Raw genomic sequence first — 23,625 nt, forward strand, 5'->3', positions numbered from 1 at the left:
CGAGTGGGCAGTCATTGATGCATCATATTGTTGGTTCTGCAAGACTTTTGATGGCCCTAAAGTGCTCTTCTGCCTTTGCACTGGGTTTGATGGTTTCCTTTATGTAACTTGATTTCCAGCTCACTATCTCGGTGATTGTCTTCTGGCTGCCTGGAGCCAATGGGAGTTATTTTGATTCTTGGACCTGCCTGAGCATTACACAATGCTTGCTCACAAAGGGGACCTGCCTGAAGCACTATGTGTGTTAGTGACTTTGCAAGAATGTAAAAAAATCAATGTCATGTACTCTCACTAACCCAATGTACATACCTTCTCTATATATAAAGATACATTGGATCTAAATCTATATATCTATTTGTACCTCTTGTCTACATCTTTGTCTACATCTCTCTCGCGTAGCCAGAACGCACTTCTTGGCCTACTATGCAAGGCCTGATTTGCCTAATAGGCCAAGTGATTTTCTTTATTTTACAAAAATGTTTCCAATTGCTTTATTTGAATTATTATTATATTATACTAGGAATATTAACATATCTAGGTCAATAATTTGTTTAGGTTTAGGTTTGGTTGGGTTATCTTGAGGTTATCTTGAGATGATTTCGGGGCTTTAGTGTCCCCGCGGCCCGGTCCTCGACCAGGCCTCCACCCCCAGGAAGCAGCCCGTGACAACTGACTAACACCCAGGTACCTATTTTACTGTTAGGTAACAGGGGCATAGGGTGAAAGAAACTCTGCCCATTGTTTCTCGCCGGCGCCCGGGATCGAACCCGGGACCACAGGATCACAAGTCCAGCGTGCTGTCCGCTCGGCCGACCCGAGGTTAAGTTCGTAGGGTAGGTTAAGTTTGGTCATATATCTACATTAGTTTTAACTTGTCTTAAAAAAATGAACTCTTACATATGAAATGATAAAGCTATCAATTTCATTAAGAACAAAAAAAAAAAAAAAAAAAAAAAGATAAAAATTCAGGAAAACCTGGCTTATTAGACAAATCGAACCTTGCATAGTAGGCAGAATACTGCGTTCTGGCTACTAGGTACAACATTATATATGTGTGTGTGTGTGTGTGATATATATATATTCACTATGTATTTTATGTTACATAGTTAAGAGATTCCTTGGTGGCTGGGTGTGTTGTTTCAGGCTCTTTATGGTCCATTTTGTGTCCTGCTCGTTCTTCCTTGGCACCATCTCTTTCCTGGAATCATGCTGCAGTTATTTGCTGGTTTGACTGTCTGCTGTTCTTTGTGTTCTGAATTTACTAGGGTCTTCAGCCTCTGGTTCTGATGCATTGTCTGGTTTCTCTTGCCGTCTTGTTTGCTGTATCTGATTTCACACTTCTCCATACCATGCGTATCTCATTTACGTTTTGTTCTGTGGCGAGATGGGCCACAGGGAGCCACCATGGGAGTCCTCTCAGAAAACCAGCCGTGAATTTAATGAATCGCCTCTTTCAGGTGGATCTCTCGGTGGCTCTCTGATCCTTCCTTTCATCTTTCAGGTGTGTTGGTAGCCTTATGTTGGCTCTTGACTGGTGGGTCGACACCAGTCAGAATGGGAGCTCCCAAGGCTGCCACCTGATGGTGGGAGGTGTAACTAGTGGGGAAATGGCATGTGTGTCTAGTTTTTCTCATTAACCTTGCTACTGTCCATTTTAGTTAACTCTCCCTTTCTGATGGCTTCGTCCCTTAACATTTAACATCCCTTATACTTCGAGTGGACTGTTTGATCTGCCTTTGATCTCAGCCTTTTTATGGCTCATAAGGGCCTTGTGTGACAGCACTTTATTACATTCTTAATTTATTTTATTCAATGTGATTTTTATTGATGCATGTGCAGACAAGTATATTCTTAGTCATAAAAAATGGTTGTAAAGTGAACATTCATAGAAAAAAATTATTAATGGGAATCTGTAATCATGTGACATTGTGCTTTGTCCCAATTATTTGAGTTATCAAGATAGTACTGTAAAATACAGATGATTTTTTATGAAATCGAGAAATTAATACTGCAGCATTTCATAACTTTCCTAACTTCACCTCCCTCCCGCCTATTGCTATTTGTGTAGTGTTGACTTAGTAGTATCTCGCTTACAGTTGAGCGTATTCCTGGTAGAAGCCTTCCTGATGATGCCCAGTGTGTGCCAGGATCTCGCTGGAAGGACAAGTGCAACTGGTGTAACTGTGGGGAAAATGGCGATGCAGGATGCACAAAAAAGGGTTGTCCTGACAGTAAGTTATTCCTCCAGATTTCTTTGTTGCTCCTTGTATTACAAATTTTTTTAAAAGGTAAATTGGGTTGTGAGGGTACATAACCTTGGTGTTCTTACATTCTTGCAAAGCCACTAATAAGCATAGTGCTTTGGGCAAATGTTATATTACGCCAGTCAACTATAATGAATCCCTAAATATTGCCTTCAGGCCTAGCCCTCAACCCAGCCTATAACTGAATAAAATAATGTAAAAATTGTCATCCAAGCAGGTCAGATGTAATATAAGCAAGACTAACTAAAGTACCTTTAACAAGTTAATACTATATTTACAAAGAAGAAATGGCTACATATAATCACAATACACTGGTGCAGTATTGATTATAATGTAACCAGAAAATTATAAATTTCAGCATGCAGAATTAGCATAAAATGTAAGTTTATATATTTAACAATGTTTAATGTTTAACAAATTTGCTATCATTTTATTGCAGCATAGTTGAAGCAGTTGATAGTGGTATACGGTTTGTGATGTTGTGTACCTTGACTTTATCTAAGATTTTCATACATTGCCACATGAAAAGACTGTTTAAAAAGAGACTCATGGTATTGGGGGTGCTAAATTAAGTTGGATTAGGGCATGACTATACCAAAGGAAAGGTTACAGATAGTATAAATGGGGTTAAATCAGAGTGGGAAAATGTTGTAAGTAGAGTGCCATAAGTCTGTCCTGGGACCTCTGTTATTCATAATATATATAAACGATTTAGGTTTGAGCAGCAATATATGCAAATTTGCAGATACAAAAATTGGGGGGGGGGGAATAAACACGGAGAAAAACTCACTATCACTTAGATGATCTAAATAGTGTTTTGAAATGGTCAAAAGATTGTAAGATGCAGTTTAATGCTGATAAATCTACAGTGGTTTAGTATCCACTGTGCCTAAGGCTTCTATAGCAGTGGGGGCCAGGTTTTGACTTGTGCTCACTTTTGAAGCATACAGTGCCTTACAAGGGCCTGGCTTGGATTGAATTGGGTGGAGCTTTGCTGGCAGTTAACACCAAGGACGTGCCAGAAAGAGGCATTTCATTACATTTAATGGTAGCTTCTTAAAAAGCCACTAATCACATTCAGCATTTTATTATTATTTACAAAGTAATTTACTTTTTTCTAAAATAATTTTTCATTTTCATACAGATTATGAGCACCCACCTGGGGTGCCTGTGTGTGTTGACGGCTCTAGATGGAAAATGGACAACTGTAACTGGTGCACCTGTAGAAATGGCTCGGCTGCTTGCACCGAAAAATTGTGCAGTAAGATTCTGATGAATACTTAGAACCCTAGATAGAAATCCCTTGGTCATACATGTCCATTGATATGTCAACAGTGTCTTGATATTTTTTTGCTGAATATTTGGTTTTTGTGTACTAAGTACCTTCAGTACTTGTCCACACTAGGCAAGAGGAAGGTCTTCTGACTTCTCTAGATGGCTGGTTGGTTTCTCTTGTACAGGTGCTCAGCAAGTTCACTGTGATGTGGCTTGCTTTGTGGTATTTGCCTTTTTATCTGGGCTCTGTGCTCATGTTCTGTTCTGACTTCTTCCCAGCATTTCACTTTCTGCATTGCTGTTGTGTTAGGCCCTTCCATGGGCCTAACACATTTTGTAATTTTGTTTTTGTTTTTTTGTAATTTTGTTTGTTTTGTCTCAACTGTTTTGTAATATTGTTGTAATTACCTTAGTGTAGTTACAGGATGAGAGCTACTCTTGTGGTGTCCAATCTACCCAGCACTCCTTGTCATATAATGCTTTGAAACTACAGATGGTTTTGACCTCGATCACCTTCTCACTTAACTTGTTCCAACCGTCTACCACTCTGCTTACAAAAGTGAATTTGCTTATATTTCTCCTGCAGCTTTGTTTCATTAGTTTAAATCTGACCTCTTGTTCTTGAAGTTCCAGGTCTCGGGAATTCTTCCCTATCAATTTTGTCAATTCGTTATTATTTTGTACGTACGGTCATATCGCCTCTTTTTCTTGTCTTCTAGTTTTGGCATATCTAATGCCTCTAACCTCTCTTCGTAGCTCTTAACCTTCATTTCTGGGAGCCACTTGGTGGCATGTTGTTGCACCTATTCCAGTTTGTTGTTGTGCTTAAGATATGGGCACCATACAACCTCTGCATATTCCAGAGGTCTAACAAAAGTTGTGAACAATTTCTTTAATATTTCTCCATCCATGTATTTAAAAGCAATTCTGAAGTTAGAAAGTGTAGCATAGGCTCCTCGCACAACGTTCTTTGTGGTCCTCAGGTGATAGTTTTCTATCTAGAACCACTCGGATATCTTTATTAGAATTCTGTAAAGATTTCTCGCCTAATTGATAGGTTGTGGGGTGTTCTCCTATTCCACATTCCATAACATGGCATTCATTCACATTAAGCTCCATTTGCCATGTGGTGCTCCATATACTTATTTTGACCAGGTCTTCTTGGAGGGCATTACAATCATCTAAGTTTATCCTTCCTATTATCTTAAAAGCAAACATGTTCATATAATTCTTTATTCCATCTGGTAGATCATTTATGTAGACAATGAACATCACCGGTGCAAGAACTGAACCCTGTGGTACTTCACTTGACATTCCTCCAGTCCAATACATTGCCTCTGATTACTGCCCTCATTTTTATATCGGTCAGAAAATTTTTCATCCATGTTAGCTTACCTGTCGCCCCTCCTATATGTTCCAGTTTCCAGAACAACCTCTTGTGTGGAACTCTATCGAAACCTTTTTGTAGGTCCAGATAGATGCAGTCAACCCATCCTTCTTTCCTGTAAAAAATCTGTGGCTCGATTATAGAAACGGAGTAAGCTCGATACACAAGATCTTCCAGATCGAAAAACATACTGTCTGTCTGATATATCATTTCTCTCCAGGTGTTCTACCCATTTAGTTTTTATTATTTTTTCCAATATTTTGACTATTACACTTGTCAATGATACAGGTCTATAATTGAGGGGGGTCTTCCCTGCTGCCACTTTTGTAGATTGGAACTGTTAGCCTTTTTCCACACTACTGCTACAACTCCTGTACACAGGGATGTCTGAAAAATCAGCTGAAGTGGAATGCTGAGCTCAGGTGCGCATTCTCTCAGAACCCATGGTGAAACTCCATCTGGACCAACAGCTTTGTTCTTACTTGGTTCCTTGAGCATTTTTTCCACTTCGTCTCTAGACACCTCTATGTGCTCTGTTGTTCTTTGGAAGTCTTGTCTGGTTCCCTGAAGATTTCATTTTGCACACACACTTTAGAACTTTTCGTTTAATGTTTCACACATTTCCTTTTCATTTTCTGTGAATCTGTTTCCCATTTTCAACCTCTGAATATTATTCTTTACCTGCAATTTGTTTATGAATTTATAGAATAGGCCTGGTTCTGTTTTACATTTGTCCGCAATCTTTCAAAAAAAATTTCTGCCTCTCTCCTCGCTGCCATGTAGTTGTCTCGCATCTTTGTATTGCCAATATGTTTGGGGGTTTGGCCTCTTCCTATATTGATTCCATTTTTGTGACTTGAGGGGGAGTTCTGCTCTTGCAGAGTTCAGTATTCCTTCTACAGCCTTGGAGTTCCATCCACTTACTACTTTCCTGGCCTCGAAGTTCTCCCATCAACTCCTCCTCCCAAACAAACCTGCAATTCCCATTGACATGCCAATAAAAATGTTTCCCTACTAACATATAACTAAAATATATTCGCACACAATAAGTGTCTTCACTCGACATCTCTTTAAACTCTCGCACGTCGCGAAGGAGACTCCCCTGTTCGGACGAATCCATGCTCCGCCTCCCTCGGGGCAGCCCACCGCCCTCGAGGCTACCTGCCGCGCCTCCCTCGGTCAGCCTTTGGCCTCCGGACAGGGTGGATGCGTCACTCCGCCCTCCAGGTAGTCACCTCATCTTTACTCTTATTTAAACTTTCTGCCTTAATAAAACATATCTAATGTATCCATAAACACTTGCCACGATCGCTGGACACACGGTCAACTACAGGTAATCGCTAACAACTGGTTAAAATGACTTGCCACAGAATTTTTCACTTGAGGGCACTCACTCGCTGACTCTCGACAGGGCACACACAGGCTGCCCACGAAAATACTTCAGGACTGCTCCACCATGCTTCCTGCAGTCCCCGACTTGAGTTCACTCATTTCCAGACCGATTCCACAAACGAAACGTCTGCTCACTTCCTTCCTCTTGAAGGTATATCAATTAGGGGTTTCTTCTCTAACAGGAGCTCAACGGAGCGCGACCTTCCCTTTGCGATTTCTGCTGCTCAAGTGACCAGCAAGCCTCACCTTCTCAACAAACTCTAGACATCTCATGTCAAGTCATTTATTTACATATTTATCCACTGCCCATGCTTTTAAACTATTCATCAATATTACCCAAGTATTTAATACAGTATATATATTCCCATATCTATCTTTCCTTTGACCGCTTAGTTGGGTCAGGTTTGCTAAATAACTCTCACAGGGGGTAGACTCGTTTTTCAAGCTACTTGGGATCATAATGTATATATGTGCACATGTATATATGTGCATATATGTATATATGTGCATGTATATGTATGTACAAAATATAAGAATATTTGGTGGCTGGGTGTGTTGTGCTTAAAGTTCCTTGGGTCCATTGTTTGGGTCCTGCTTGTTCTTCCATGGCACCATCACGTTCCTGGGATCATGCTGGTTATTTGCTGGTTTGACTCTATGCTGTTCTTTGTTTTGGATTTACTAGGGTCTTCAGCCTCTGGTTCTGATGCATTGTCTGGTTTCTCTCTTGCTGTCTTGTTTGCCGTTTCTGATTTTACACTTCTCCATACCAGGCATATCTCATTTACTTTTTGTTCTGTGGTGAGATGGGCCGCAGGGAGCCACCATGGAAGTCCTCTCAGAAAACCAACCTTGAATTTAATGCTAATAAGAGCTCGGGTAGAATATAGATTGAGCTCACTATAATCAGCTGCCTGTGTAATAGCTGGTGGTTTGCCGGTTCCAATTCCAAACACTCGCTATCTGACTCAGGCTCTGCAAGTTCTGCTAGGGATGATAAAATATGACTTCCAGATTGAAAATAATTTAAGTATTGCTTAGTTACTTGCCTTTGGTGCTTTTTAATTCTGATTATTCCATTTGGCTAATTACGTATTTTCCTATTTACTTTTATGCTAATCAGTTAAGCCTGAAGAACAATGTACTGAAGGAGAATCTTGGAGAGACGACTGCAATGTATGCCACTGCTCGAATGGACGTGCCATTTGTACCAAAAAGGCTTGTGTAACACCAGTTAAACGCAGCCAGCCATGTCTAGGAGAAACGTAAGAATTTTCTGAATTGCTATTCTTGTAACCAGATGGGAATTTTGGAAAGAGTTTCTTGTAAAATTTTGAGAAAGTTTGGGACTCTAATTTGGTTTTCTGTTAACATATTAAAACTTTAGCTCAGCCCTTAGTTGTGTAAAATCTATGTATACTGTAAATGATCTTTTAATATTGTCATTATGGGTACATCTAATCATGACATAAAAGGGAATAAAGGTCAAGAAAAAGCATGCACTAAAAAATATAACTTCTCAGAAATGGAGTGTGGATAATTGTGTCTACTGGTGCAATGACTGCAATGTATACTGTGTGTGTACACTAAGGTTTGTTTTCTTGTACAGTACATACAGCACACTGCTGGTGCCTTTCACAGCCATGCCTGGTGCTGCATTCGTTCTTGGTTCCTATTGGTGAGCATCCATTGTGCTTGGATTATGTGCTTGGTCTTTATCTTCGGATGCTGGTATGCCCTGTGGATCTTTGGAGTGGATTTAAGTTAACCTTTCCTGCACTTGCTACTTGACATTCCGAGGAATATCCATTGGTTTACCTACATGCTGATGGTCATTTTTTCTGTCTTGGCCATGCTGCTTGTTGGATGGATGATATTTGTTAGGTTCAGATAAATGCAGCCAACCCAACCATCTTTCCTGTAAAATCTGTGGCTCTATCATAGAAATTAAGTAGATTTATTGCACAGAATCTTCCAGATTTAAAACTATACTATCTGTTGTCTTTTTCTTCAGCTGTTCTACCCATTTGATTTTAATTATTTTTTCCAATATTTTGAACTTAAACTTTTCAATGATAAGGTTTATAATTAAGAGGGTCTTTGCCTCTGCAGTTCTGTAGATTGGAACTATGATGGCCTTTTTCAAGGTGTGTGAAAACGTTTACTGTAGGATTTGTCATCTGTATGCCATGCAGGTCCCACTGCTTCTTGGCCAAGTGCCGGCCATTCTTTAACTTTATCCTGCAGGGGCCATTTGCTTGGTATTCTTCTAGTTTTAGTTCTGTGCCCTGATTTGTTTTATCAGAGTTACCTAAGGGCCACTGCCACTAGTAATGGGAAGGAAGCCATCAGCTTGTCAAAGCCCCCCCCCCTCCATTTGCCTTGCTCTTTTTTTCCAGTTTGATTTTGAAATTCAAGAGTCTTAGCATTTATAGCTTCAGTGGGATGGAGGTTCTGTGGGTTTATAACCCTGTGGGTGAACAAAGCATCTCCTGGTCAGTCCAGTATTGTGACTTGCCGAGCTTGAAACCGTTGCTCCTCGTTTGTCACAGTAGACCTTTAGAAGAAAATTTTCTGGATCAACATCCACCAAATTGTTCAGTATTTTAAGTTTCAGTGAGATCTGCCCTGTCATGCCTGGTTTGTAGTGTTAGCCCCGTGGCCCTTGACCGTTCCTGATAAGAGATGATTTGGCTTGTTTCACTAGTGTGACGGGAAATGTTGGGGGGGGGGGGACTCCAACTCTGCCCCAGTGACTATGGTTTCCGGAGCTTGGGGTAGTCGGATAGGGATCCTTGGGTTCCCATGTACCTCACTTGGACCTTCATCCCCTCCAACAAAGGGCTTTTGCTTCAGGAGGTGGGGTTTTTATATCCCTCTTACGTGTACATGTTTAATATAAATGCGACTCGCCAGGGTTCGTTTCCACTTGCCTCTCGGCGATCAGATCTGTCCTTGCTAAGGTTTCTTTCCTCTTGGATCATGCTTTCCCCCTTCAGTGACTGGCAGGTCTTTTAAAGTATCTCTTGCAAGACAGTTTGCATCTGATAGACCCTGCCTTTCTTGAGTTTGGGCCTCCTTCACCATACTGGCTGTGCTCTGAGGTCCAGAAGTTTTCCTGGCTAGATGATGATCTCTTTCTTCCCCCTGGGGCTGGTGTGGCTTCTCATTCCTGCATGCTAGTGGTGTGAGGTTTTGACTACTGTATTGTATTCCAGGTGTTTTTGGCTGCTTCTTTTGAACTCCTGACTTCCTGTTTGCTCCTGCTTTTTCCTTGGATGTGGGGTTGTTGCATCTGTGCCCAGTTGCCTTTGCTATCGGCAGCTATTGTGACAGATGACTTGCAGGCCCACTCGCACCTGGCTAGAGTCGTGCTTTTCTTGGCACTCGTGAAGTTTTATACTAACCGGCTATGCGAGGACATGGGTGCACTTGGCTCTGGTGCGGGCGCCTTGGTTTTATGTTGAAGTGAAAAGGGGAATTTGTCAAATGGCACAGTGTCTGATCATTCCTTGGATGTATTAGAGTACCAATCAAAGCATGAAGGATGATAGTTTTAGTCTAGTAATACATTGCCAACAGCCGTCATTAGAAATTCACTAAAGTAACTTGTAAAATAAAATTGGAAGTGTGTAAAATAATTAATAGAAATAGAAGTGCAGCAGACAACTGATCATTTCACACAACTTCCTGGGATTGTTATAAGAAGCAGAGAGGAAAATTTATAGAGGGATGAATGTACCAAAAGCTTGTACTCATGCTGGGTCCACATTTCTTAAGCTTCTAAGATGTCACAGAATTTTTCAAGTTTTCAAATGGATGTAAACTAACAAAAATACACTACAAATTATTTTTACCCCTAGGAAAAATGGCTGCAGCATTCAGAAATTGCCCCCTCATTGCAAACTGCCACCTTTTATAAGTGATGGAGCATTGTGTTTGGCCTATATTAATAAGTGGACCTATGATTTGTAAGTAACTTTTCTTTGTATTTTAATAGTTGAGTTTTGTTATTGTAGTTTGTTCATTGATTTGTGTGGTGCTTGAAAGTAGAATGTGTAATGTGGTTTTTATTTGGTGGTTGTAGCAAACAAAAATAAGATTCAAATTTTTATTCGGGAAAAGTACATACATAGATGATTTACAAATATAATGTTGGATTTATAGATAGAGCTAGTACATACAATACCTCAAGCCACTAATACGCATAGCGTTTCGGACAAAGGGTGACTACAAAGAGTTTGTAGTCTTCGGGCAAAGACTACAAACAAAAATGCTTTGCAAACAGCAAAGTTTTTTTTAATTCTTGATGAATGTAGAATTCAGGAGTTTTTGCCTGGTGCAGTAGTAGTTACAGGCGTGCTTGCTATCTCTGACTACTTCAAAAGTCTAGTGGGGTTCAGGTGACGTCTGACATATGGCTCAATGGTGGTGTCACACTCATAAGGAATTCATCTGGATGATTGATCTTCAATGTGTTCAGGGATTCACTGAAAACAGAATCATACTGTAGTCTCAGTACTTCACTCATTTCTTTGTTGTCTTCAGTGAAAGTTCCATTACTCTTGCACAAGGGCCCAATTGCTAGATGTTTGTTCTTGATTTTGCATAGGAGAAAAAGTGTTTTAGATTCTTTTCTATTTCACTTATGGCCTTTTGCTCTCGTCTACAAGAAGTAATTTGTGTCCGTGTGACTATTCATTTAAACAGTTTCCTGGAATTCTTTCTGATATTACTGTATTTGTCACATCCTGAGGATGGAGGATAATGTACTGAACTAGTCACTCCTGCCTCTTCCTTTGAATGGGCGCTTAGACAGGCTAAACGGAAACACTATTTTGCTTTTTCCATCGGTTTGTTTCATTGGTGTGGTATGGGTGCATGATGTGTGGGTGATCATGCTGTGGTGTGAAGTAGATGCACAGGGTGTGTGTGTGGATGCACAAGGTGTGTGTGTGGGTGTGTGTGTGGGGGGGGGGGGGGTGTGTGGGGGGGGGGTGTGGGGGGGGGGGTGAGGGGGGGGGTTTATTATGACTGAGAAAGTAAGTGGAAAAAGAGGGAATGATGTAGATTCATACCCCACGCATTCCTTAATGTTAAGTTAACGTATATATACTGTAATGCAAAACGGTATCTAAAGGGGAAAAATGTATTTAGCATCTAAATCTGAATTTTCCTTGAAATATTTTAAAGATTGCAAAACTATGCAATATGCCATACAGAATAAATATAATTTGTAACTTCCTGAATATAGTGTTACATTATTTTAGTAATGCAGTTGATATTTAACAAAAAATATTCAGGTTTTCAATAGTATAATTTATTCAATTTTTTTCTGTAATGCAGTGAATCTAGAAAATGTCAAGCCATAATTTATGGAGGGTGTGGAGGAACAAGGAACCTGTATAACACAGAGGAAGAGTGTAAGGCATCGTGCTCTCTCCCTCCCACTAACCTACCACATCGCACGGGAAGAAATGGTTAGTACTGTACTGTAATTTACCTTAATTTACTTGGTCATCATCTCCCTGATGGCCTTATCCACCCCACTGCACAGAGTGCCTCGAGGTGCTCTGAGTTGTGCTATTTTTTTAATTAGGCTATATTTTAATGTTAATGTTTTCATCACTGTTTTGAAATGAAAATGGTAGTTTGGAAAAATTTTGACATTAACAGTATCGATGGCCATGGACGACACTCGCGTCCACTTTTTTTTCTCTAGTCCTAGTCGTGGACAGCACTCGTGTCCAGAACAAAAATATTTGTATAAAATTCATTTTTTATCCGATCGACTTCAGTATAGTTTCAAAATAAGCGCCCTTAGAGTGTGCACAATTTGGTACCAAAATGAATGATGTAACATGAAACCTGATGTCAGAACACTTGAAAGATAAATACATTTTTTTGGTCAAAATTTTAAAATTTAAAATTCTATTGTGCTATTTTGAGACTAGTTTTTAAAATGCGCGCCTTTACATTGCAAACAATTTGATACCAAAATGAAAGATGTAACGCAAACATTTGTCAGAACACTGGAAAGATATAATTTTATGAGTGTGCAAAATTAAAATATTTAAAATTCCAGTTATTGCTTTATTATTATGGGACTAGTTTTAAAATGCGCGCCTTTATATTGCGAACAATTTAATACCAAAATGAAAGATGTAACGCGAAAATTGATGTCGTCCAACTGAACGAGTTTACACATTCGGTTGTGGTGTGCCAATTGGTGCTCGTTTACGGGTAACTTTAGGCTTTCCTGCGGGGAATCACACCAGGCTTTTGTACATTATATGCACATACACCTTCAGGGAATTTAATTGCGAACACAATACCAAAACGAACGACGTAGCACAAGAATTAAGGTGAGAAAACTGAAACGAGTATACACATTTGTCGCCATGCACTTGCCCGCACGCTGGGGGTGTGACCTCTAAGTTGGTGGTGCGCATGCCCAGCGCGTGATAGTGTTAACTTTACCTGAACATTTGTTAAAAAACAAAAATGTCTAACAATTGTGTTTTATGAAGTTTTTGCCGAAACCAGGTGCGCAGTGCGGTGGTTAACTAGGACATGAAGACGATGGCTTGAAAGTCACCCCATTGTTTGAGGATTTTCCCAAAAGGATTTTGAACTGCAGTAATATCATTGCATTTCTAGTTTTGGTGGTTAGGTGGTTCCATGGGTTCATATCACTTTGGGTGAGAAAGCATCTCCTGTTTTCTGTTGTACATTGTGGCTTATGGATCTTGAAGCTGTTATTCCTTGTATGCATTATATTTGGCATTTTAAAGTGGATGAATTAAAATCCTTAAGCCTGTTCAGTATTTTAAAGGTCTTGATGAGATCAGCTCCGTCTTGTTTTCCCCTTCCCCATTACCCCCAAAAAACCGCATTAAATGAATTGAAATTTTGCTTTCTGGGAGAGCTCGGTTGCTCCATCTTCCTCGCTTTCAGATCATTTGTTGGTGGGGGATATTTTGCACATCTGCTTCTGAACTGGAGTAAATTAGAGAGCACTGGGAGCTGTGCCCACTTCCCAACTAGTCTGGGGTAGCGCTAATGAGCTCTTGCTTGTTTTGAGAGATTCTATCATTTGTTTACACTAGGGGAGTTCATTTGGTAGTTTGAGACTTCAGTCTCTTTAAACCCAACAGTGGTCTATATTGGTTTGCTGACTTTCTGGATGTTTTCCATGTGGGGTGGGGGTGTTATCTGCTCTCTACACCTCTATGGGAGGGGTCAGGTTCCAGTTCTGGTTCCTGGTAGGCCATACAGAATGCCACAGTTGATGTGATCTAGAAGCTGGGTAGCCATCTCGGCAAAATAGCTTCAGGAAGTTACAGAAATGTATTAACCCTTAAAGTGCGCATCACGTCATATGACGTGCTGGACGTTGTTCCAGTCAACTGTGCATCACGTCATATGATGTGTTGGAGCACTACGCAAGATTTAAGCAGCCCGCGGATACACGGGGTTCACCACACCTTCATCAGGGCTCTTGTAAACAGACGCCATTTTAAAAAAAAATCGCGGGCCAAACTCCAGGGTGTTATTGGCCTCAGTATTGAGTGAGCAACCAAGCCTGACGCACGCAGCATGAGCTAACAGCACTGCTGTTCAGCTTGTGACCACAGCATCGCCTAAAAAAGCCAAATTATACTTGTTCATGCTATTATGTAGCGATGATATTATTACAGAAGACCCCTGACTGTGATAAAACTGACCAGGGTTCTGATAATAGCAGGATTGTGGTGATATTTAGCGCTGTGCGCCATGGAGGGAGGAGTAATGCTGTGGGAGGGAGGGTGGTGGCGATGTCTTTTGACTGTGTGTGGCCACCTTTTATTGACTGCACTCAGCATACCAGCTTAGTGGTTCGCTGTGGTGAACACAAATGTAGATACTTATATATAACGTGTGTATAGAGGGTATAAACAGCAAGAGAAGGTTTGGAGCCGCCATTTTGGTGACAGCGGTGGCGTCGTCTGCCACGACGCCACCGTGCAGACGATGGTGTTGTTTACTGGTTACCACGATGGTCTTTGGGCACCATACCAATTTATTTGTACAAGTATGGTGAATAAAACTGGTAGATATTTATATATAATGTGTGTATATAGCGTAATAACACCACACAGTATTGTTGGAGGAGAAATATTAGTGCGTCTGGCCTTGAGGGCGGCCGCCGATCAGCTGACTGTGTGAGTAGCTACATCTTATAATAATAATAATAATAATAATAATAATAATAATTTTATTTAGGTAAGGTACATACATAAAGAGATTTTACAAAGTTTGTTGGCTTTATAGATAGAGCTAGTACATACAATGCCTAAAGCCACTATTACGCAAAGCGTTTCGGGCAGGAAAAACATTAATGACTAAAGCTTAAAACTAATGGGTAAAAAGAATAAGATGTGTTGAGTACAAATAAAAATAGAGGTAAAAGAGGGGGGGAACATTGTTGAAAAAGCAGCACAAATACAATTACAAATTATTACAGAAAATTACATTCAAACAGCGTTGATTTGAAAAACAAAAAAAAACAAAAAACATACATGGGTTGACAACAGAGGGGTAAGGTGAGTTACAGGGAATTTATTAGGTATAGCTTCGTTTTTAACTTAAACTGGTTGAGAGAGGTACAGTCTTTAACGTGGTTGGGAAGGTCATTCCACATTCTGGGCCCCTTGATTTGTAGAGCATTTCTGGTTTGATTAAGTCGTACTCTAGGAATATCAAAACTGTATTTATTTCTGGTGTGGTGCTCATGGGTTCTGTTACAACCTTCTATGAAGCTTTTGAGATCAGGATTGGCATTATAGTTTAGCGTTTTATATATGTATAATACATATGAGAGAATGTGCAGTGACTTAATGTCTAACATATTCAGAGATTTGAGTAGGGGTACCGAGTGATGTCTGGGGCCAGAATTGGATATTGTCCTAATAGCAGCTTTGTGTTGAGTAATTAGAGGACGTAAGTGATTTTGGGTAGTAGAGCCCCAAGCACAAATACCATAGTTGAGATATGGATATATAAGGGAGTAATAGAGAGTCACCAGGGCAGGGCGTGGTACATAATATCTGATCTTAGAAAGAATGCCCACAGTTTTTGCAACTTTTTTTTATATGTTTAGAATGTGTCCCTGGAAATTCAGCTTGTGGTCAATGAGAATGCCAAGGAATTTGCCATCTAATTTGTTACAAATTTGGGTATTGTTTATTTTGAGATTTATTTGATTAGAGGATTTATTGCCAAACAGAATATAGAAAGTTTTGTCAATGTTAAGGGTGAGTTTGTTGGCAGTTAGCCACAGATGGACTTTATTAAGCTCAGTATTTACTGTGGCATTTAGTGCAAGGGGATCAGGACTGGAGTAAATGAAGGTTGTGTCGTCAGCAAATAGAATTGGTTTGAGGTGTTGGGAGGCATTTGCGCCTTTACTCTTTACCATACTCTCGCCTTTACTCACCATACAAGCTTAGATGTACAGTTATGGTGAACAAAACATGTAGATACTTATATATAACGTCTGTATATAGTGAATTGTAGCAAAAACAATATTGTGGGAGGAGAATGTGGGTGAGTCAGATGACTGGAGGGAGGGCGGGAGTGGCTGGCTGGTAAACGGCGGTCACTCCTCGTTACTTTTTGACTCGTAATAGCTACTTAGTGGTTCGTTATAGTGAACAAAACATGCAGATACTTATATATAACCTGTGCTTATAATGTAATAACCGACAAAGTATTTGTTCACTGATTGATGAACATAATTGAGTCAACAATATGCACACCATATTTTTGAGTACAGCAATGATTCACTCATTTTATTATATAAATATATCAAACTACACACTATTGAATAATATTACAGCAAAAAAAAGTATGAAAAATCAATCAGAGACATTGAAATAATTCGGTAATTATCTCTTTGTGGCAACTCTGGCCTGACAGCTTGTGAGCAACAGACCGCCTGGGACGCACGCTGAGTCAGCGCCTATAATTTGCCAGACTTCCCCGCCCTATAGCGGCAATATATGCCACTTACGATTTTTTTATTATTTTTCCCGTGATCAGTGAACAGAAATTAACAGGTTAGAAAGAAAAAATAATTTTTTTTTTTTCAAAATGACATGCGCCTGTGGGGATGACAGGATATTAAACCCCGAGCATGTTAAGGGTTAAATTAGGCATTTCATTACATTCAACCCATTGTTTTTTCCAGCAAGTACAAGACCAGAACGGTGTTTAAAGAAACAAGATTCTGGACCATGTTTTGCATTTTTTGTTCGCTATTTCTACAATGAAGAGACCAAGAAGTGTGAGGAGTTCATATATGGGGGCTGCGCGGGCAATGACAACAGGTTCACAACACTTGAAGAATGCCTGGAAACGTGTGAAAATGTAACACTAGGTTTGGGTAATCCTTGATTAAAAGTAAAATTTCGCATGGGCATGACATCCTAGCAAAAACAAATACGGTGATAAAATAACTGTTGTGATTTGCAATTTGGATCCTTTAAAGGTATTAGTAGCAGAGTCATTCATAATTTCTAAATTAAAGATGACCTTGTATAGCTAGGTCTTGATTTATTTTCTTGCATGTGAAAGAAATTGAATGACTTGAGACACATTGACCGTCTTTGATTTTTCATAAAAATACTTTAATATTTCTAAGCTAGAGGTGAAAGACTGAGAAGCTTTATTGTACAGTATGTGCATGTTGGCACTTGCCTGACTGCTTTTTTTAACTCTGCACACTAACTAATAGCATAGTGTATTAATGTTTAGTACTGTAAATGTGCAATGACTCTTGTTAGTATTTGTTTGTTTTGTACAAGAGTTTTTGATCTTAAATAAAATTTCTTAACACATTCATTGTTGTATTTTACTTATGATCGTTTTTAATAGCTAGTTACCTTGACTATGCAACTTGTTTATTTTAGAGTAGGTAATAATGCACCCAGTTACTAAAACACAACTTAAATATGGATGTTCTATTTTGCTAGCTTCTATAGTTAACCTAAATTACAATTGTTTGTACTGTATTAATTGGATAAAATGGTGTCACTGGTGATAGGAACACGCAACACATCATTAGAGGGAGTAAAGGACAAACGGAGTGGGAACATGTTCCTGAACATCGTATATACTAACATAGATGCAGCAAGATAACAAATACAGGAGTTAAATGATATAATACAGCTTAAGATGCCAGAGATTGTTGCACTAACAGGGATAAAACTTGATATTTTAAATTGGGTCATATTCCCAAGGGGCTACTCAGTCTGAAGATGGGACCGAAAAATTAGAGAGGGTGGTTAAGCTGCAGTGCTGGTGAAAGAACACCTGAAGGCAAGAGATTTAATAGTTGACAACCCAGGAGAAGTTGACATTAAGGCTCTGGAGATTTGTAATCAGAATGATAAACTGATAATCATAAATGTCTACATTCTACCAGCAAGCAATACATGGGCAAAGGAGCTGGATAACAAATGAGGGACCTCATAATGATCATCAAATATTATAATAAGAGCAGATAAAGAAAATCACACATTAGTAACTGTTGACTTCACTCTTGAAATCTTTGAAGATTTCAAGAGTGAAGTCACTCGTGGGAGATCACTCGTCGAAGTAAGAGTGGAGGACATTTGGACTGGCAGATTCATAAATCTCATCCTGGAGACATTTGTGTGTCGACATGTTGAGCAACGAGAATGAAAAGGAAATGTTCCATCAATGCTGGATTTGGTATTTAACAGGAAAGAAAGATATTTAATATTCTCTTCCTTCCTCTATTAGGCAAGAGTGACCATGTCCTCTTGGAAATCAAATATGCAATGCATTATCATCTAGAAGAGGAGCAAAATGTAATGGTAGGAAAACTTTATTTCATGAGGAGACTATGGGGAACTTGGTAAGTTTTTAATGAACTTGATCGGGAATATCTCTTGCTAGGTAAGGAAGTAAAGAATGTACCAAAGGTAAATGGTATACCAGGATATATATACGTGTGTGTGTGTGTATATATATGTATGTGTATACATGTATGTGTGTATGTATGTGTATATATGTATGTCGTACCTAGTAGCCAGAACACACTTCTCAGCCTACTATGCAAGGCCCGATTTGCCCAATAAGCAAAGTTTTCATGAATTAATGTTTTTTAGACTACCTAATATAACCTAACTTTTTCGGCTACCTAACCTAACCTATAAAGATAGGTTAGGTAGGGTTGGTTAGGTTTGGTCATATATCTACGTTAATTTTAACTCCAATAAAAAAAATTGACCTCGTACATAATGAAATGGGTAGCTTTATCATTTCATGAGAAAAAAATTAGAAAATATATTAATTCAGAAACTTGGCTTATTAGGTAAATCAGGCCTTGCATAGTAGGCTGAGAAATGCGTTCTGGCTACTAGGTACAACATATACATACACACACATTATATATGTGTTTACTAGTTGTGTTTTTACGGGGGTTGAGCTTTGCTCTTTCGGCCCGCCTCAACTGTCAATCAACTGTTTACTAACTACTATTTTTTTTTTTTTTTTTTTTTTTTTCCCCACACCACACACACACCCCCCCAGGAAGCAGCCCGTGACAGCTGACTAACTCCCAGGTACCTATTTACTGCTAGGTAACAGGGGCATTCAGGGTGAAAGAAACTTTGCCCATTTGTTTCTGCCTCGTGCGGGAATCGAACCCGCGCCACAGAATTACGAATCCTGCGCGCTATCCACCAGGCTACGAGGCCCCCTAAATGTGTGTATGTATATGTGTATATGTATGTATATGTATGTTTGAAGGCACAAAAAATTGATACCAGCAGAGATGCAGAACTAGAAAAAAAATTGGTTTAATAGAAATCGAGACAGAAAAAGAAAAAAATGGGTGCAGTCTAGGAGCACTACAAACAAGCAAACTACAGCAGTGAGGAAATGCAAAGAAACTGAGAAAGGGATAGTGGACAAATATACAACAGAACCAGGACTTTTCTATAAATTTATGATAAAATAGAGATAGAGAATGGGGGGACAGATTTAGAGAATGAAAAGGGAATTGGTGAAGAGCTAAATGAAGTGTGTGTGCATAATGAGTTTCAGAGAACCAGACAACATGGATTTCATAGAACAATATAGAGTACTGTATACAGAAGGGTCTTGAGACGAAGTGTAAAAATGCAGAGAGCGAGCTCAGTGGAAACAAAGCATTTATCTCGGAGTTTCACATTACATTCTGAGAGCATGGGCACCCGAGCTCAGCATCCTCTTTAATTGATTTTTCAGACAACTTTGTACTGGAATCTTTACCGATGTATGGAAAAAGACAGTGTTCCACAATATAAAAATGGTAGAGAAGTCCCTCTAAATTATAGACCTGTATTGTTGAAAAGCATGGTACAAAAAAAGTAAAACCAAATGGGTAGAATACCAGGAAAGAAATGATACAATGACACAGTATGGCTTTCGTACACGAAGATCCTGTGTAACAAATCTTAGTTTTTATGATAGTCACAGATTTTACATGTAAGAGATGGCTGGGTTGACTGTTTATCGGGACCTAACAAAGGCTCTTGACAGTCTCACAAAGATTGTTCTGGAAACGAACATGCTTAAGAAGTGACAGGCAGATTGCTGACATGGCTAAACAAATTTCCTACAAAGATATTGGTTATAAAAGGCAATATATCAGACTAGAAAAGTATTATTAGTGAAGCGCCACAGGATTCAGTTCTTGCACCAGTAATGTTTATTGTCTCTAAATAATCTTCCTTAAGGAATATAGAACTATATAAGAACATGTTTAATGATGCAAAGTTGCTAAGGAAGATAGAGACTTGATGATTGTCATGCCCTTCAAGATGACGTGAACAAACCAAGTATATGTAACATCACTTGGCAAATAGAATTGTTTTCATAAATGTCATGTTTATGGAATAGGAGAAAATAGGGCACACACAACATAAGTTAAGTGGAAAGACACTAAAGAACTCTGACACAGAAGATAATCTAGGTGTGGTTCTGAATAATAGACTGTCACCAGAGAACCACATGAGTCAGTGCGAGGAACATGTGCTATGCTTTTTCAACTTCAGAATCACTTTTAAATACATGGATGGTGAAATATTAAAACTGTTCTCTACTTTTTGAGAGACCAAAATTGGAATATGCATTGGTTGTATGGTGTCTGTCTCGAAGCATGTGTAAACTGGAAAAGGTGTAATGACATGCTACAAAGTTGCTTCTGGAACCGAAAAAGAACTGAGGAGCGGTTAAATATGCCAAAGCTAGGTGATGGAAAGAGGTGATATGATAAGTACATACAAAATAGTAACTAATTGACAAAACTGACAGATTCTTGAAACCTGCAACTTACAGAACAAGAGGTCAAAGATTCAAACTAAGGAATCAAATGTCAGAAAATATTAGAAAGATTTTTTTTTTCAAAGAGTACTAGATGGTTGGAACAAGCAAAGTGAGAGGTTTGTTGAGCCAAAAACCATGAGTAGTTTCAAAGAGTCGTATGACAGAGTACTGGGAAGATGGAATACCATGAGCATTGCACTCATCTTACAACTACACTATGGTCAAATCCACAAGACCCGTGATGAGGGTTTGAACCTATGTCCAGGATGATCCCAGATGCGCCTTAGTCGATTGCGCCATGACAGTCAAAAGAATTGCAACCGGGAATGCTACTGCCCTCACACAGATCCCGAGCCTCTCCGAGACACAAACCTGGGTTTTACACAATTCCCCAAGATATATTTGATGCATCACAATATTGTGATTTCTGTGTGTATTGAAGTAAGGGCAAAGAGGTAGAACAGTTTGTTGACATAGCCCGAGTGCATGGGAGAATTGTGTAAAACCCCAGTTTGTATCTTGGAGAGGTTGAGGGATCCATGTGAGAGCAATAGTACTCCCTGTTGCAATTCTTTTGACCATGTCATGGTGCAATCGAGTAAGGCGCATCTGGGATCATCCCGGGCGTAGGTTCGAACCCTCATCATGGCCCTTGTCGATTTGTTCATTTCATGTATCGCACTATTGTGATTTCTGTGTGTACATTGGGGTACTGTAATTACACTGCTCTGGCTCTCCAGCTGATAAGACTGGCCTACAACTCAAAACAGGAATGGCTAAGGTAAGAATTAATTAATTTTGTTGGACGTTTGTGAATCTGATAACTTTAATATCTCCTGCCTTATGTGCTTTTGCTCTCGTATTTGCATCCTCGGTGATATTTAGCACCTTGATTATCCTGTGACTTTGATGGTGCTACATAGTCTCCCTGGCTTGGTGCTTTCTTTTAATAATTACTTACTTGTTGGGGACAGTCAGCCTTGTATGTATATATGTTTGGCTTATATTGAGGCCCCCCCACGAGGGTGGAACTACTAACTCTCCCCAAGATGCATCACAACAGTTTACCAACCCCTGGGTACCTATTTACTACTACGTAATATGTGCCAAACCATATCTGTGCCACCCTGGATTCCCGATTAAGAGTAAAGCACGAATCCAATGGTAATGCCAAAGGTCTCCTGCTCTTCCAACCGAAATTGTGTTGACACCCATCGTTCTCCACAGGGAATCAATTCCTCAGATGTAATGAATGGTATACTGTGTGAATAATGTACATCAGTTCAGATGGTATAATGAATAAGGTGGGTTAACTGGTAAACTCCAGAAGAGGGAAGTGAGATATGGCTGCTCATCATTGAAATTACAGTTCAATTCTCAATTGAACTGTAATCACCTCAATTCCGCTAACTATATGGGACCAACCGTGATATGTTGCATCTGGAGATGTATTGCAACTGGAGATCTTTTATTAACAAGCTTAGGTACACAACAATGTGCTGCTACCATGTTCTTTATAAAGGATTTCAGTGTAGATCAAAAGCTAGCTATGAGTTCATATATTATTCCCATATTACAGGATGGTTAGTCATACTTGGAGTCAAGAGAAAGAGATGCAAGTGTAGTCTACTAGCCTGCACTAGCAAACTCTGGGTAAAGCACAAATATATCTTACAAAATTAGTGAGTTTATGAAGTAACTACAGAGCTCAAAGTATCTCATCATTTGGTCCAAAATTATTAATAGGACAGTAACAGATATACTGCTAGAGAGCTAATCATAGTTCTTGTTCACATAGTTTACAGTTGGAATGTTCATCTCTGGAGGATTCTTTACCTGCAGCCACCTGCTATAAATATTGATAACCCAGCCTTATTCTGGTAATTAAAATGTGTCAATGTCTGGATGTTTTGTGCAGTCGGTACATCCAGTGCTGTCAACACTGCATCAGTGACAGAACAGATTTCTCTAGCCAGTGGACAGCATGAGCCCCATCCCACCCCTACCCCCCCAAACAAGTGAAAGGGGTGGGGCGAATGAGCATATGCTTGTTTACATTTGTTTACATTGTCGAGGCATTCATTTGGCAGGTTGCAAGGCTTCAGTCTCTTGATTTTAATCCAGCAGTCATTTGTACTGATTCATTGATTTTCTGGATGCCTTTGCTGGTGAGATGGTGGAGTGTCCTGTTCCCTTCACCTCTGTGAGGAGGCCAGATTCTAGCTCTGGTCCCTGGTAGACTGTGTAGAACTCCATGGCTGATGTGATCTTATAGTTAATAACCATCTTGGTGGGATAGATTCAGAGAACGCAAGGGGCTTTTCCCAGAAAAAGGAGAACAACCTAAGCATTAACGTAGCATCAGCCCTAATTTCAGAGGCACATCTCAAATCCACACTGGCACATAGAGATCAGGCAGGTTCCTTGTGATTAAAGAACAGAATTTTTAATTCACTGCATTGTGAAAATCTCGTGCCTAATACATCAAACAATGAAAATATTTGTATGTACTGTATACAATAATTTTACTCATTTATCATTTAAATGTTTTAGAGTCTTCATGTGATAGATCCAGGTGCCCATGGACGAGGTGGGCTCATTATTTTGCCAAGAACTGCCTGCCTCGGTACGAGAGAGGGTCCTGCTGCCCTACCAGCTTCTCTTGCCGTGAGTAGAGGACAATAAGGTTAAGACAGATGGCTAGGAAAATTTTGAGATAAACATTCAGTGAAAGTTGGGAACAAATGGCTTTTTGAGACAGTTGGAGATGGGATTTTTTAGATATTGAAAGTCTGAGACAGATGGATACTGAGAATACTCAAGGTAATGAATAGTGAAAATTAAAATAAGACCAAGCTCTTCATTACCGAACCATATAATTTGTTCACTTCCTCAAGTAAGATTCTATTGTAATAATAGGGAAACAAA

At 39.5% G+C, this 23,625-nt stretch overlaps 1 protein-coding gene across 2 annotated transcripts in view; it reads left to right on the forward strand.

Annotated features, from left to right (window-relative positions):
- LOC123762639 (kielin/chordin-like protein) overlaps positions 1-23,625 on the forward strand; it is a 92,546-nt gene that overhangs the window by 44,426 nt on the left and 24,495 nt on the right. For both annotated transcript variants that reach the window (XM_069332347.1, XM_069332348.1), the window contains exons 11-17: positions 2,097-2,231; positions 3,409-3,525; positions 7,442-7,583; positions 10,182-10,289; positions 11,665-11,798; positions 16,550-16,738; positions 23,251-23,364. In XM_069332347.1, the coding sequence (XP_069188448.1) occupies positions 2,097-2,231; positions 3,409-3,525; positions 7,442-7,583; positions 10,182-10,289; positions 11,665-11,798; positions 16,550-16,738; positions 23,251-23,364 (939 nt within the window). The remainder of the gene's footprint in view (positions 1-2,096; positions 2,232-3,408; positions 3,526-7,441; positions 7,584-10,181; positions 10,290-11,664; positions 11,799-16,549; positions 16,739-23,250; positions 23,365-23,625) is intronic.

Source organism: Procambarus clarkii, chromosome 27 (genome assembly GCF_040958095.1).
Source record: "Procambarus clarkii isolate CNS0578487 chromosome 27, FALCON_Pclarkii_2.0, whole genome shotgun sequence".
NCBI lineage: Eukaryota > Metazoa > Arthropoda > Malacostraca > Decapoda > Cambaridae > Procambarus > Procambarus clarkii.